This window comes from Aphelocoma coerulescens, chromosome 11, assembly GCF_041296385.1.
Source record: "Aphelocoma coerulescens isolate FSJ_1873_10779 chromosome 11, UR_Acoe_1.0, whole genome shotgun sequence".
NCBI lineage: Eukaryota > Metazoa > Chordata > Aves > Passeriformes > Corvidae > Aphelocoma > Aphelocoma coerulescens.
In genome coordinates, this window is record NC_091025.1 from 20,175,554 (window position 1) to 20,191,951 (window position 16,398).

A 16,398-nucleotide genomic window follows, 5' to 3' on the forward strand; every position below is an offset into this window, starting at 1 on the left:
CTCTACACAACAAGCCCACAATCTTTTCCTTCAGGTTTTATATGCTGCTCAGAATATTGTCTGTCTGTGACCAGACTGGGAGAGCCCAGCTCTGGACTATCTGCACTGAATGCTTCAGGTAATACTGACATAGGTATTTCCACCCTTGCACTGTAGAGATCAAATCTCACCCTGAAGATTTTCTGAAGTTTAATATGAAATTAAAAGTAAAAGTAAAGTAAATTAAAAGTAAAGTAAAAGAATTAAACCCACAAGAGACCTCGCCAGGGAGATGCCATAGGACCTGCATGACAACATTTCCATGCTGTTAGTTTCAATAAGTTACCAAAGGCAGATGCAGACATGAACCTTCCTGGACCCACCCAGGGGAGGCACATCTCACTGGAACGGGCAGGGAGTAGCCACAGTGGCCAGGTGCACAGAGGTTCACTGCAGCTCAGCCCCAGAGCACAGCACTGATCCCACACGAGCACTGATCCCTGCACACAGACACTGCCCCCTCTCTCGCAGAGGCTCCAGCCTGGTGTCAGTGCAGGGCTGCTGAGCAGCAGGCAGTGTTCCACAGCAGATTTTGTACAATATCCAGGGGTTCCTTGTCCTGAAGGACTAAGGCATCTCCCATTTCTTCTAAGGATTATTTCCCTATGTTCCCAGCTCCCAACAGCAGTACCAGAGCCAAGCACTATGATAGATAGTGGAGCTGCTGCTGTTTAGCCTAGGAAACACATTTTACTTCAAAGGTGATTCCCACCACTAGTGACAGTCACAAGCAGGGTGCTCTTTGATAGCCTGAAAGGGGAAGATAAACAGTACAGCTTTTAATTTTTTCTGTGAAGTACCACAAAAGTCTTTATAGTACCACGAGTCTTCAACTTCTTGAGGCTGTTGTAGGAACTAGTGGGGAAGTTCTGCCAGGTCACTTGAAAAAGAGAGCAGATAGGCAGGCGGGATGCACACAGCCTTTCTCCAGCCACAGCTTCTGGCCTACATTTAGATCTCATGGGAAACAAACAGATCTTTCAAAGATGCAGCCTTTTGCCTTTCACAAAATAATTTTCTGCTTTTTGTTTGGTAGTAAAGCTTTTTTTTGTGGTGGATTTCATGGCTGAATTATGCAGTCACCTCTGACAAGGGTGACATCTTCCTGGGGAGGAGATGGGAGGTGTGACCAAGGCCAGCTGTGCTGCTGTTTCGATGTCAGTGCCAGTGGGTCGGCACAGAGCTGCTACTCCAGGCAGAGACAGCCAGCAGAGACTGGGACCATGTGTCCCACAGACCTGATGCTGCTCTCTCAGTACCCAAGACATCGTTTATTTTTGTACCTAATGTTGACTCCTGAACAGGCTGAAATGGCTCTTTCTGTCCATTTTTCACTTGTAATTCTTTATTACATGAAACAACAAACTGTCATCCTGACTCAATGTTTCTCTTATATTTTTAGTGCTGTGAAGATCTGACTCCTGGCTATGAAAGAAAGTTGCTCACTTCTACGATGACAACTGCACCATTTCCAGAGGTCAGTTTGAGAAGACTTTAGATGCAAGCACACTAATTTTGTAACTGTATTAATAAATTAGAGTGGTGGCCTTGTCACTCTGGTGTTACAGGTGATCTCTGTAATCCACATAAAACTCAGACATCCTGAGCCTTTGTGCTCCTCCCCTCTTTGAGACAGACACACATTGCCTACGTCTATTTTTGATTGATGCTCTCTGAGCAGGGAGTGAGTCTCAAACAAGGAGGTACAACAGGCCCTGGTATTGACAGTGGAGGGGACACATGCTGCTCATGATGTCATGGGGAAGCCCCTCTGATGGTGGAGGAGACCAAGGCAGGAGTATTTGGGCACCCAAGGAGGAGCAGCTCCTGTGGCAGCCTGACCCAGCAGTGTGGCAGAGCTGGGGGTGCTGGCCCCATGCTCTGCTCAGGGCCGAAGGATGCTCACGGCATCATGTCCCACAGACAGGACACTGAACCAGAGCAGGCAGAGGGAGCTGGAAGCAGCTACAGGCTGTGCACCATCACCAGCTTGGCACAGGCTGGCTGCAGAGCAGAACCCAAACACTTACAGTCACTCCTCAGCACACTTCATGTGGCTTAAAATCCCCCAAGCCCAGAAAAACTACAGAACCGTAAGAGTGTTACTTTCAGCAGGAAGACCTGGGAGACACTTTCAAGTTCTGGCTTAGTCGTAGTTGGAAGTGTAATTAATATGCACTGTAAACACACCACTCAGACTTGATAATAAAGAATCACTAGCCTCAGAACACACACCCCACTTTCTCTGCATTTCAGTGTTAACTTAGTCTGAAAACAACACTGAAATAGCAAACACAATAATGCTGGTGTGGTACTTACATTCCAAACTTTCCAAAATAACCATCTGAGCAGCAATTCAAGTTGAAAAGCAACTTGGCTAAACCTTGAGGCTAATAAACTGCTTGATTAAATTAAGGGGTAAAAACTAATAAATATTCAAAACACTTGATAATGCTTTGTTTGACATAAAGAACATTTAATGCAAGTCTCACTGGAAAAGCTGTCAGGTTTTATACCTTAAATAGAGTTTTGCATTTAGAAACACCGAGTGATTCCATTTGCTTCCTTTGATTATTGTCTTCTGTCACTTTAATCATGCTGGCAAAATTACACGATTTCTGTGAAGTCAAATCCGTTTACAATGCAGTTTTAATATAGCTTTACAGTGCATTCTTCTATGCATTTTTATTTAGTTACTCCCTACCTAGCAATGCTCTGCTTTGTTCTCAAGCCCTCATTAGCCTGGGGTTTGCTCTAAAGCTCTCCCAGAGAGGAACTAAATAAAACAGAGTTAACCCTATGCAAAGGGATGGTCTGGAACAGCGGCCTGAGCCCGGGCACAGCGCCGGCTCCCTGAGTCTCTCCAGCCCTGCCAGGGCTCGCTGCACAGACAAGTCCTTGGCATCCACGGGCACTCTCCCCTCCAGGCTCCAGCCAAATCCTGCCTGTTCTGCTACTGAGCACCTCTGAAATCTGGATGCTGGTCGAGGCCATGATCAGCTCAAACTACCTCTCTCTTCTCTCCTACCCTCTCCTCTCACACCTTGTCCCACTGGATTGTCCAAAACACTGCTGCTAAAGCATCTCTCTGGCACCTCTCCCACTTCTCCATCCACCCCCTTTACTGGATCCACCTTATGACCCCCGGGACTGGTCTGGTCTTTAGCTTCACTACTACACAAAGCTTTCTCCCATTTCTCTGTAGAGTTTTCTCCCACCCAGCCCTCAGTGCTCTGGCTTCCCCCCCGCCCCGTCCCAGAGCACCCCAAGCCATGGGGCAGCTTCCCCAGCCCATCTGCCACTCACCAGAAACACCAGGGCTCAGGACAGCCCTTCTGGGCTGGAGCTCCAAACCACCCAGAACTGCCAAAACCTCCCCCTGCCTTGGGACAAGATGTGAGCTGCAGACCCTCCCACAGTGGGGTCAGACATCATTGTCCTCCTAACTCAGGTGAGAATGACTGGGTTTGCAGCACGAGGACCAGCTGTACTCCAAAGCAAGAGCCACCACCACCACTCTGGACTCACTCAGTCACAAGTGACCAAGTGATCTTGTGGCCCAGCCAGTACAACAAAGTGAAATGGCATTTCAGAGAAAGCAAGGAGCTTTCCTTCCTAGCAATGCTCTGTGTCCTCTAACTGAGCAGATCCCCATCTGCCATCCCAATTTATTCATAATTTCATCCTGGAATAAGTGCTTTTGTTGAATCTTGTCATCTACAGTTTGGACACTTTTGTCTTCTAATTTTCATACATAAGGGTGACAATGTTGGAAGTTTCGTAAGTGCAAAGCCAAACAAACAAGGCTAAGAGGAGAGCCTTTAAACAATCAGGGCCTGCAAAGAAACAACCAGCACCACAATTTCATACAAAACATGTCCTGCTCCTTAAAAAGCCCTCAGTCAATTCCATCTCCCAAGAATATTTTGACATTAACTGTGAGCAGATTACTTCCTGAAATCAAAGTATCTGCATTGGTTATGTCTGACACAAACCAATGGGCTTGTTTAAGGGTGTTTCTTTTTTATACCAACAAGAAAAAGATTTACACAGTTCAAGTCCTGTAAGTATCAAATTTAAAACATCTCTTTCAGATTCTGAGCATTAAACCCTGCTAAGTTCAAGTTGCTGATGTTGCTTCTTAATTGTTGTTATACCCTGATAAATAAGCTAAAAATGTGAGAAAATACAATTAGTTTAGAAAAACTGATAGCCATAAGCTTCATCATTTAACTTTTCTTGGTATCCATGACAACCATTGGTCCATTTATTAAATAACAGCATCCCTGGTGTAATACACAAGTACTAAAAATCCCAACAAATAAACAGCAACATTTAGTTAAGTGTGTTTAGGTCAAGCACACAAACCAACCAGCACCAAAACAAATGACAGAATGGAGGAAAAAACAGACTGCACACTATAGCTTTCCTTACCTTAAAGTCATCTGGGAGCAGTAGCTTAGACGTCCTTAGGAAGCTTAATATATATCTGAAAATTTCCCCATCTCGATCAATGAAATAATGTTGCTTTAAACTGTCCAAGACAATAGGCTCTGTGCCATTAAACAGACGACTTATTCTGAAAAAAAGAAGAGAAAAAGAAATGGGCAAAAGAGACAAAATCTCATTACTGCCTTGGGGCTTAAGGGCAGCCAATTTAGGTGCAACAATTCAGTGTGCATAAGGTAATGCAGGATCTTAATGTGGTGACAAACACATGCAGGAGGGTAGGTACCTGGGTGTGTGTGCAGTGAGACACACCAGCAGTGAGGGCCCCACGGCTGCCCTGGCACCAGGCTCGTGCTGCCTTCAGCCAGGGCTGCCAGGCAGGCCCATGGCCCCAACAACAAAAGCACCCTGGAACGCTCAGCCCATGGCTGGCAGAGTGACTCTGGTGAGAACACGAGTCCCTGGCTTTGTTATACATCCCTGTCCACCACGTCCTGCTAACAGGGAACCAAGTGGTTACTTCAGAGATGGGTTCCTGGCCATGAGCTTGCCTCCAGCTTGGCTGTCATTTGATCAAACACCATCCAAGCCTTTCTGTGCTGAAGGAGAGGCTGCTCATGCACTGAGATGGGCTGTATGGACCTGTCAGTGTCCACCCAATGCAGAATGTTTTGGAAAAACAGAAACCAGTGGTCCATGCAGCATCTACAGCACAGCCTGTGGGACCACAGTGCCACCACCAGCAGTCCTAGGGATGAGTCTGGCAGGAGGAGAGCACCATGGCAAATCTTTTGTGAGAAAGAGAAAACAGGAGCAAGACCTGTGAGACCGAGGGATCAGCTGATTACAGGACCAAAGCACCACATCAGCTACATCACTCCAAGCTTCTCCAGTCCTGAGGAGCCTGCTCCTCAGAGAGCAAACCAGGCATCTGCCTGGCTGCTGCTCCTCCAGCCTCTCCCTTCCAAATGCCTGGCTTCTCTCACAACACTTTGTCTTCCCATGAGAAATAACCCAGCTGAATATATGTTCTTGAAAGGGAAAACGCAGGAGACAGACAGCAACGACCTATTAAGTAATTGAGTCCATCTCTCTGACAGTGCAGCATTGTTCCCAACTGCAGAGTGTCTCGTCTTTCAAAGTCGAGTCTTAAATAATCCTGCCAGTGAGGACTCCTCCATTTCCCAGAGAGACTATCCCACAGCTGGCTGGATTTCACTATCGAGCCTCCCCTTCAAATCACCCACGAAATCCCCCCGTGTCCCTCGCTGAGACCAGGGCAGGGCTTTCCCCTTCCCTGGAAAACAAACTCATTGCCAGAGGCCATGTCCAGCACTGCTGAGGAATGCAGCAGCCACAGTCTTGCTGCCTCCCTCCTCCCAGCGCCACCACCACACCCTGAGCTTTCAGGCCCAGCAGCGTGGGGAGCATCCGTGGGTGTCCCCAGTGCCCATCTGAGCGCTGGGAAGGGGCAGGTTTGCTGCCCCACTGCCCTGCTGGTGCTTCTGGCTGTGCCCCGTGCAGCTGGCCCTGGGCACTGGGTTCATGGGCTCCCCACAGCTGTACCTTGCTCTGATCTTCTAACTTGCTAATATAGTTGCAAATGTATTAATGTGCCATTTCTACGTAAATAAACTGTGGAAATACTGAATAAAACTGGACTTAGTAAGTCTCCGCTGAATTTTGCTAAAAACCTTTCTGCCCTCTTAATTAAGGAAACTCCAGGTTTTACTGCCTGCTCTCATGCCCATGCCAGCATACAGCTAGTCTGAGTTACTTGTGAGAATAACCAAGTGCTCTCCTAAACCCTAATTATAACATTTACTGTTTTCTCCAACCTCTGGCATTCCTACAGTATCAGAGAATACCATCCAGTTCACCTGGCAACATTTAATTTATATAATCACAAGGTTCAGTAAGACTACTGTAATTCATTGTTTTCTTTTTCGTTGTTATTTTAGGGCCATTTGCCCAAGACAGTTAAATATACTGCTGTGTACAGCGTTACATTTTATTCCAGGAACCAGACAGTTAATTTATTTCCTTTGCCAGTGTGCTGTGCTGGGATACACTGGAAGCAGAACAAGCACTGATAGCTTAAGGTTCAGTACATACATTTACTGAGTAAATTTGCATGGCTATTGGAAGTTTTGAGATCTTACATCTAAACAAGCTGAGCTGTGGTTGAACCCTCCTCCCCTGTGCTGCCCTTTCTCTGTGGAGTCTGCAGAAGCAAAGCTGCTCGGCTCTGCACGGGCACAGGGGAAGGTTTGCCAACAACGACAGGGTGCAGAGAAGACAGGGTACAAAATTTTAATGGGCCACTCTTTAATGTAGTAAAGCATTTTTTTGGTAATGAAAACAAAACATGAATTTTGAGGCTCCACTTTGTGGAGTGCCCTGAGCTGTATTTCTTCACCAGCAAAATTACTGCTGGGGAAAGAAACTCACAGAGTGTTGAAAGACTTAACTGCCACCCCAAAAACAGAGTGATGAATAGTTTAAGGATTTATTTGACATTTTAGGGGGCTGCTATGTTCCAAGAAGCAACTTCTTTGCAGCATGTTGTAATGCCACATGTGGAAAGTGCTCCTGCTTCTCCCATCTCGCCAGTTTAAACCATACCTGGAAAAGTTAATCGGAAAATGCAATACTGGGACAGCACAAAATGAACTCAAACAGCAGCTTCAAATGGACAGTTCACCTGACAGGATTCCTCACCATGTGTGAAGCTATGGAAAAGAGCAGCTCCATGCTCTGCACCGGGACACGAAGCTCTCTGTGGATGAGTCTTTGGCAGCAGGAACAAAATGCCTCACACAGAAGCAGAGAAGCAAAATGCACTCAGGCTGTCAGGGAGCTGGCAAGTCAGCAAGTGCAGGGGGACAGGAAGGGCTTTGCACTGTACAGACTTACTGATGATCAATCAGAAATAAGGTACCAGCCTGGCTGGCAGCCTCAGGAAGCTGCTCCCTCCAGTGACCCACCATGTGCCATGAGTTAAAAGTCATGGGGAGCTGCTGCAGCTCAGACTGGGCAGTAGTAACCCCCGTTGTTTTTATGAGTGGTCATGGCAACCAGTACTGTACTGGTGGACAAATTAGTTAATACCATTTTCAGGAATCACTTGCTTATGGCACACAGTATGGAATGGTACTTCCAGTGATGCTTGTGAAGAGGCAGGAGGCACAGGGAAAAGGAGACAAGGCAAGAAGAACTGCACTGGGATGTTACAGCAAAGGGCAAGTCTGAACAATGAACACTTCTTCAGCATTCCCACCTTTTTGAAAGAGATGCTTCACTTTCTAATTTAGAAACACTCGTATAATCTGTGTCCAATATTTAATTTCCATACAGGGAGCAGACAGAGCCAGGATCAACTGCAGCAGTTGCAAGCCTAAGGATGCCAAGTGTGTCTTTCCATTGCCTCCATTGCCCTGGCCAGGTCCCGCTATGCTCACACCATCTGCCCAGTGCACAGATCCTCCCAGCCGCCTGTTCTCCCTCCTCAGGTGCTCCTGCCCTCCCAACAATGTGCTCTTCCCAGCTGTCTGGTCACTGCTCTGCAGGGCTGCCCAGCCCGGCCCTCGAAGGGTCCCTGCCCTTGGCCACCGCTGCTGCAGAGCCACCACTGGGCTGGTGTCCAGCCTCCAGCCTGGCACCTCGAGCCCTGGCTGGATGCACTTCTCTGTCTCTCCCAAGAGCCAGAACACAACCTGTTGATCCCATTCCTACTGTTTCTTTGTGCTTCTGTTGTTTCTGCTAAAGGCTTTTACATTTTCAATAATGTTTTGCCAAAATGCCGAGGGGTGAGTTTCTAGCTTTGTACCAATTTTACTATGATATTAAGATCTTCTTTTATTAGATTAAAAACAAACAACACAGTCAGCCAACCCACAAGGACAAGAGTGCCAGTAAATTCTTTTCTTAGTTTCTTGGGCAAGGAAAGAAACTACTTGTGCTGCCCGCAAGTACCTACAGAAGGCTGCTACAGAAGGCTGCCCACCCCTCTGAATCCTGGGGACCAATTTTCCAGCCTGCAGGCTCCCTGCAGCACCTGTTGAGGCAGGAGCACAGAGGGGACCTGAGGGCAGTAAGTCCAGCCCCCACAGCAGAGCTCACGACACACCATCTCCTTCATCAACTCTCCCAACTCCATTTCAGAAGCAGCCAGGGCTTTTGGCACCCTCAGCTCCCTCCACAGCACCTTTGGTCTTCCCAAAGATCATCACTGAGCACAGCTGTGGGTCTGCACATCACACACAGCTGTTGGGGAGTTTCATGGCACCTTGGGACACAAAAGTTTTTGGGGTCGGGCAGTTTGCTCTCTGGTTTGGGCCAGTTTAGCCATTTTCTTGGCAGCTTTATTTTGAACAGGAGATAGAAGTTCTTTCCTAATAAATCTGGTTCCAAAGGTCTTAAGAAGAGCACCCAGTATTGTGCGACCTGTGGGACAACCAGCAACTGGGGCTGTGGCACCATGAGGCCCTAAGGCCCTCAGGTCACTCTGCTGTGGGGGCCACTGTGGTCCTGTCATCCCCTGTGCACCAGTCTGGCCAGCACAGTGACACAGCATAAGCAGAACTCTCTATCTCAATATTGCACTAAAAGTATTAATTTAAGTAATTACATGATTAATATTTAACTGTTCAGTGATATTTTTGTCATTCATAATTTAGTTGTTTACATTTATTAAAAATTGATTTTGTAGACACTTTTTCTGCCCAGTGTCAAATCAGCAGGGAATGCACATTTCAGTGAACTGTCATTAAAACGTGTCTCTTTTCTAATATTTTGGAGGACAGGGGAGGAAGGGAGAAGTGCCTGTCTGTGGGTCCTGCAAACATGTGGCAGGTCTGTGCTGCACCCAGTGTCCTCCCTGCTGAACCTGCCCCCTCTGTGTGCCCTCCTGTCCTCAGTGCAAATGCACAGTGCAGCCAACACGAGCTCTGCAGCTCTCCCCCTGTGCTTTATGGGGGCTGTCAGCTGTACTTGGCATTTGGGCCTGGCTGTGGAGCTGGAGAAGGAGAAGGTGGCTGTGGGAAACGTCACAGAGAGGAAGAAAGGGTTGTTTAGAGGCAGGACACTGAGCATGACCTAAAACTACCCTGGGGGACACACTAGCAAAGCATCCCCAGCGGATGAGCAGAGTCCATTCATTGCTGCTGAGCACAAACAGTGCTGCTGCTTATCTCCTAAATATTTGCCCAGACTGGGTAGGATAGATACTGTTATCTGCTTGGAAGAGAAAAAATGCCATGAATTGGAGCAGAGGTGCTTGACAGGCCTTACACCGTGTCTGGCACTGCTGCCTGCATAGCTGTGTCTGTCAGGAGTCTGCTACTTGTCCTGTCACAAGGCAGTAACTGCTGGGAAAGGACTGTGGAAAGCCTCTGAAGCACCTGTGCTAGGAGCCAGTTCTCTGCTGGCACTGCCACAGCCCAGCTGAAGCAGCACAGGTTGAGTGGGCAGTGGACAGTGCTGTCAGACCTTCCCAGTAGCATTTTTCCTATTTCCATTATTTCTATAAAACTGCTTGGATTTGTGCATAAGTTCCCAGCAATGCAAACCACAATGGGGAAAGCACCTGCAACTTTCCCCAGGGAGGTACCTTAAAACACCTTTCAGCCTGTCTGAAAAGCAGGCCAGGCTGGCCAGAGGAGGACAGGGATAACACAGTGGATGGGTGTCATCTGCCTTCTGGCCTGGCATTAGTTAGAGAGAGAGGTGTGAAGGCCTTGCCTCTGCCAGCACACAAGCTCTCTCACGCCCTGGACAGCGAGGAACATGGCTAAAAGTTGCATCTGCCTGCAGTAGGTTTTCTGATCTGCCTCAGTTTAAAACTTTAGCTACAATTAGTGTGACAGTTGAATGGTTGTACCACACCTTCCCTCCCTGTTCTCTGAGCAGTGATTTTAAGCCCTTGTCCAGCTGAGAGAAGAAAGCACTGAAGAGAGGCAGGAGCTGCAGCATGGTTGGTGCCCACCCAACCTGACTGTCCTACACTGCAGAAACCCTGTGAGGCTTTGCCCCTGCAGCTCTTCCACTTTAATCAAAGACAACATCTTCACCACCTAAGACTGCTGCAGGCATCTGCTTGGCTTGGAGGGTGTTTCAGCTGGGGAGAATTTTAAGCATCTTTTGTTTGGACAGTGATGAGGAAAAGGTGTGTGTGAGAGTCTTGAACTTTGGGTATAAACTGCTGCTCTGCAAACCATGATATCCAAGAGCCACATGTGCCTGAAGGCACAGAGAGGTGCCCCCAAAAGGAGTTTCTGGCAAAAGTAGGTACCAGATCAGGTACCAGCTTCCAGTCCCAAGTGCAGTGCAGGCATCAAGCCTGTGGTGTCACACAGGTCACCCACCACTCCACGTGCTCCAGACACCCTGACCACTGTCTCCTTCTCCTAATACTCCCACATGGCTGGGGCAAACAGTTACCCTTCAGCAAGGCAGCCTCAAGTGCCAGTGTCTACAGGCACTGCCCGGCATCACTCAGCCCCAGACCTGTCAATCCTGATGGCACAAGTGAGCTACCACAGATGTTCAAAACAAAACGGACCTGTGAGAAACAAAGAGATACTAAAGCCTCAATTTTTAACAAGAGCATCAAGCAGTACAGTCCAATCTCAGCAGAAGGGTGGAGGAGTGTTTTGGATTGGCATGGCCAAGCTTAAGTAGCAGAGGGGCTACAGGGGTGGCTTCTGTGAGAAGCTGTCAGAAGCTTCCTCTGTGTCTGGCAGAGCCAATCCCTGGCAGCTCCAAAGACAGATGCACCACTGGCCAAGGCTCAGCCAATTAGAAATGGTGGTAATGCCTCTGCAATAACAGATTTAAGAAGAAGAAAGAAAAGAAGTTACTGCACAGTTGTAATTGTGGCCAGAGAAGAGCAGGGTGAGAACATGTGAGAGGAACAACTCTGCAGACACCAAAGGGCAGTGCAGAAGGAGGGGGAGGAGGTGCTCCAGGAGCCAGGGCCGAGATTCCTCTGCAGGCCATGGTGAGACCATGGTGGAGCAGCCCCTGGGGATCCACGGGGGATGCAGAGATCCACCCGCAGCCCCTGGGGATCCACGGGGGATGCAGAGATCCACCCGCAGCCCCTGGGGATCCACGGGGGATGCAGAGATCCACCCACAGCCCCTGGGGATCCACGGGGGATGCAGAGATCCACCCACAGCCCATGGGGGAGGTGCCCACGCTGGAGTGAGTGGATGCCTGGAGGAGGCTGTGGTCCAGTGGGAGCCCTGGTCCAGGCTGGAGCAGCCTGTCCTTGGAGGACTGCACCCCATGGCAGAGTGACCCACGCTGCAGCAGTTTTGGGGAGGACTGTGGGCCCGTGGGGAAAATTCATGCTGCAGCAGTTCACAGAGAGCTGGTGCTCATGAGATGGAGATACATCAGAGAAGTTCCTGGAGAACTCTCCCACCACAGCACTGCAGAGGAACAACTGCTCGCCCTGAGCAGCAGGAGAAGCCATGGGGAATGAACTGACCAAAACTCTCATTCCCTGTCTCCCTGTGCCATCAGTGGAGAAGACAGAGCTGGGAAGGAGAGGATGTAGGGTGAAGGTGTTTTTAAGGGTTTATTTTACTTCTCATTATCCTGATTTTGTTACAAATAAACCCAATTAATATCTCTAATTCCAGCCTGTTTTGCCTGTGATGATCCTGAGTGATCTCTCCTGGTCTTTAACTCATGAATCTTCATCGTATTTTCTCTCCCCCGTCCAGCTCTGGAGGGGGTGAGAGAGCAGCTCTGGTGGTACCTGGAGTCCAGCCAGGGTCAACTCACTACAAGGAGTAACTCACAAGATAACATGTTTATCCATCTCCAGTTCCTATAACTTCCTGTTCCTGCCTCCCAGTGCTGATCCTGGAATGCCATAGGAGTTTTTTGAGCCATATGCTCACTTTGCCGTGCTTCTGAAGGATATTACACTCATCAACTATTAAGCACCTGAAGGAACTGCAGGATCTATTACCTAGATTTAATACTTCATATTTTGCTGTTCAGGCTACGATATCTATTTTTGTAACAGATCCGAGCTAGTCTATATAGTATCAACATGTATTTTTAAAAGTCAATAATCCATAAAGAACATTATAATCTACCATGCAGAATTATTTTTAGGAAGCTCTGGAAGGATTTTCTTTCTTCTTTCTATGCCACCACTAAAAAAGCAAAATTAGGTATATAATGGATTTTGTAGTTAAAAGAAAGACATGGACAATTGTGTTTTCTGTTCAGTGTTACTATCAATTAAAGTCCACTGGAGCAACAGGTAATAAAATCCACTGAAGTGGAAATTACCTATTATTTTTGAAATACCACAAAGTATTCATGGTAAGGGTGAGAGATGCTTGTGTTAATAGCCTATCTCCACATTTAAGACACTTTAGCAGATGACTTTGATACATAATTTCCTGGAAATGAGTGTGTATTCATATTTTGATGCACTACACTGATCTCTTAATTTGTAGAAACAGTATCAACTCGACATAAATTAGCAGGTAAAACAAGGAAGTGGAAACACTAATCCCAGGCAGAGAAGCCTGTGTCTTCTCCTGAATGAAAAATTCTCTTCATAGTCAAGAGCCACTCTGATCCTGCATCCCTTCAGCCACACACCCCAACAGGGAGGAGTGGTCAATTACCATGAGCAGACCAAATACTAAGGGAATTGAGATACCCATAAGCTTTCCTTTCCAAGCTTTTCATTAACCCTAAACCCTTCACCTCACTGGGATTAGGCCCATCAGCACTGGTCACTTATCCCCAATTTCTCAGCAGCCAGTTTCTCCTGGCTGCTGCCCCGTGCCTTGTGGGTGACCAACAGGAGCAAAGTGCTGCTGAGCCACGAGTAACGGTGGCAGTACACCCCTCATCAGGCTGATGATTCCAATTTGCCTTATTCAAGAGTTTGCCTGTTTTAGTGTGTTAACAGCTATTAAAATACTTCACTAAACAAACAGTTCCAGTATGTTAATTGCTGTATCACGAATCCTTTCATTTAATTTGGCACATCACTACATCCATAGGTAAGGCAAGCAGAGACACACACAGAGGACAGAACCCTTTCGCTACACACACATCAACATCCCACCACACCTATTTAACTCATCAGTCATGAAAAGTATTTTCTGTGCTTAACAAGGGAAAAAAACGTAACTTTCAAATACAGGTACAGTTTGCATTTCTTCATTAGAAAGTTCCCACTTCTAGAAGTTGCCACTGACATGGCCTGTACATCTTTTGCACCAGGGCCATTGACAAAGAGCCTCCCATGATTTGTGATGCTTAACCATATGATTCCCATTGCTTGGTCTGGCTGAGCTGCTCTGGAGTAACCATGAGCAGAACAGGGCTCTGACCATGTCAGGTGTGAGGATCCACAGCATCCCAATCCAAGCAGAGAGGTTGCTGCTACTGTAGTGCAAGACAGGCCAGTTCTGCCACCCCTGTTCCTAACAAGCACTATTTGGGGAGAGTGAGAACAGCAGTCTGGCTGACTTGTGTATTTTTAACAGAAGTAACCAAATAATATTACAATACACTATGAGCCTTTAAAACACAGAATATGTTTAGGGTAGGAGCTGAATATTATTCTTTCAGTGAAATATGCCGAGATCCAGTAACTACACAGAAGTTACCTACTGTTACTACATTGCAGGTAACACCCATCTATCTGGGAATTCCTCTCTTTACTTTAAACTGTGGACTTACACTTGAAGTTAAAGAAGCATGTAAGCTGGATTTCTGATACTATTGTTTTTTTCCAATATAACATTCATGTTATTTTTTCTCTCCTTGTGCATTTTATTTCATTCTAACTGATCTTTTGCCTAAATAGTTGGTGAAGATTAAAAACATTAATATAAATTTATATTGTATCCTGTTTCTATTATGCCATTGTTCCTGCTGCTCTGATTTGAAGCCTGTGAGGGTTCTGGGCCTCTCATGTTTTCTCAACACATAATTTACACTAAATATTGGTCATGAAAATCAACTCAGAACAAAAATTCTTTAATTTAAACCAAAATTCAAAACTAGTATCTTAGTTTCCCAAAGTGTTCCCTGCTTTTCCACAGGTCCCAATCCCACAAGAACTTCACTGCAGCTCAAACTCTGTACAAGCTGCAGACACTCAAGAAAATTAAGTTAATACATGAGAAGATACACAATTCAAATAAAACATTCCTGCCTGTACAAGTCTTTTCTTGCTATTCCTTTAACCACCCCTTTCCCCTGGTCAGGGTGCTAGGAGGGCCCTGGTGAGAGCAGGGCTGCACCAAATGCCAGCTCTCTTGCTGCTCACCTTCTTTCTGTAACTTCCAGTGGAGGATAACTCAGTATTTCACTACGATTTTCAATCTGACCAAATGTGGACATTACTTGCATTACCAACACCCCAGTACAACTGGGCATGCTGGGAAGTTGAAAACATGCAGACACTAGTTATATTATAATATAAATGGGCTAAATCCTTGCTTGTTGAAGTCAAGAATGAAACTCCCACTGAGACTCAGTGAAGGCGGGGAAAATTTCAAATGGAACTAATTTCCCTTTCAGGTTGTGAGTCTGGCCTTCCACATCTTTTGCATGTGTGGGTGCTGTGAAACCAGGATGTTTCAGTAGGAGAAAGAGGGATGTCATTGACTCAAGGGCTTCACAACCTTTTATAAAGCACAAATGGTGACAACCAACACATTGGCTTTGGTACACACTGCTCACATGAACAGCTAGAATGTCTAACCTGCTGGAGTCACAGCCTGTTAATTTCTAATCCCAGACATATGAAAGCTGAGCAGTTTTTTCCTGTGATTTCTCCTTTATTTCCAGATGCACAGGAAATAGTTCCCAGACACAGGCTGCCCAGGACTCTGCAGCTCTGCATGGCCTGGGCTGAGCAGGGACACCCAGTGACCCTTTGGTGCCCACACTGGCCTGTGCTGCACTGGGACACTACCCAGTGCTGTGAAAAGGAACGATTCCAGTCTCTCTGGGTACTGTAAATTATCTTTCTGCTTACAAGCAGCTGCCCACGCTGCTCGGCCATTTCCTTGGTACGCTGACCCACTGAACTGGTACAGCTCTCCTGGTGCTGACAATAATTTGGAAAGAACCCAGCTTGTCTTAAATCCTCGCTCCATTTGCTTTTCCTGCAGCCCATCCTTCTGTCCTCCACTGAGAACACTACACCGATTTTGCCCAGTCCCAGAATGTAAAACTGCTGCATTACAGTACTGCACACCTCCAGCACAGCTCACATCAGCACCTGCTCTGGAATGAGGACACTGCAGGAAGTTACAGGAGACTGTCACTGGTCCTGTTTCTCCACAAGCATGTGTGTGATTGGGAAGTTGCATCCAGCTCTCTCTATCCATATTTTATTACCACGCTTCAAATGATGAACAAATAATGTTTGTTCTCTTGTTTATTCTTACATTTGATTAAGCTGTACCCAATGTATTTTTCCTGGCTGTTCATTTAAAGAAACTGAACACATCAAGAATGACTTGTTAAAAAGCTATTTTGAAGGGAAAACAATCCCCAAAGCCTACAGAGCCACACCAGGTAGGAAGACTTGTGTAAGTTTTGTGCTGGTGAGCCTGAACCATTGGCAGATGAGCAGAAACAAAGAGGAATTTCCAGCAGGTTTTCCACTTCTGCAGCTGGAGAGCAGGGACAGACTGGAAGCAATGCACCACCACCATGTCTGCTGGAAGAGCCCACCTCCACGGCCAATTTCCCAAAAAAAGGAGGAGCCCCTGTCTAGGGGCTATAGAGAAGGAACCCACACCTGGGAAGGAGACAGCAATACACCTGCTGCACAGAGGACACTTGCCCTACAGAATTCAGCTCATCAAAAACTTTAAAATAATATGTAAACTGTTAACTGTTGAGTTC

At 46.8% G+C, this 16,398-nt stretch overlaps 2 protein-coding genes across 8 annotated transcripts in view; one reads left to right on the top strand and one right to left on the bottom strand.

Moving 5' to 3' along the window:
- The window catches only part of LOC138117124 (transcription initiation factor TFIID subunit 4-like), a 161,173-nt gene extending 159,580 nt beyond the window's left edge, over window positions 1-1,593 (top strand). For both annotated transcript variants that reach the window (XM_069027157.1, XM_069027158.1), the window contains exon 17: window positions 1,442-1,593. The gene's annotated coding sequence lies outside the window, so the exon portion shown is untranslated. The remainder of the gene's footprint in view (window positions 1-1,441) is intronic.
- Window positions 1-16,398, bottom strand: part of KCTD15 (potassium channel tetramerization domain containing 15) — a 46,732-nt gene that overhangs the window by 12,849 nt on the left and 17,485 nt on the right. For all 6 annotated transcript variants that reach the window (XM_069027162.1, XM_069027161.1, XM_069027164.1 and 3 more), the window contains one exon: window positions 4,474-4,618. In XM_069027162.1, the coding sequence (XP_068883263.1) occupies window positions 4,474-4,618 (145 nt within the window). The remainder of the gene's footprint in view (window positions 1-4,473; window positions 4,619-16,398) is intronic.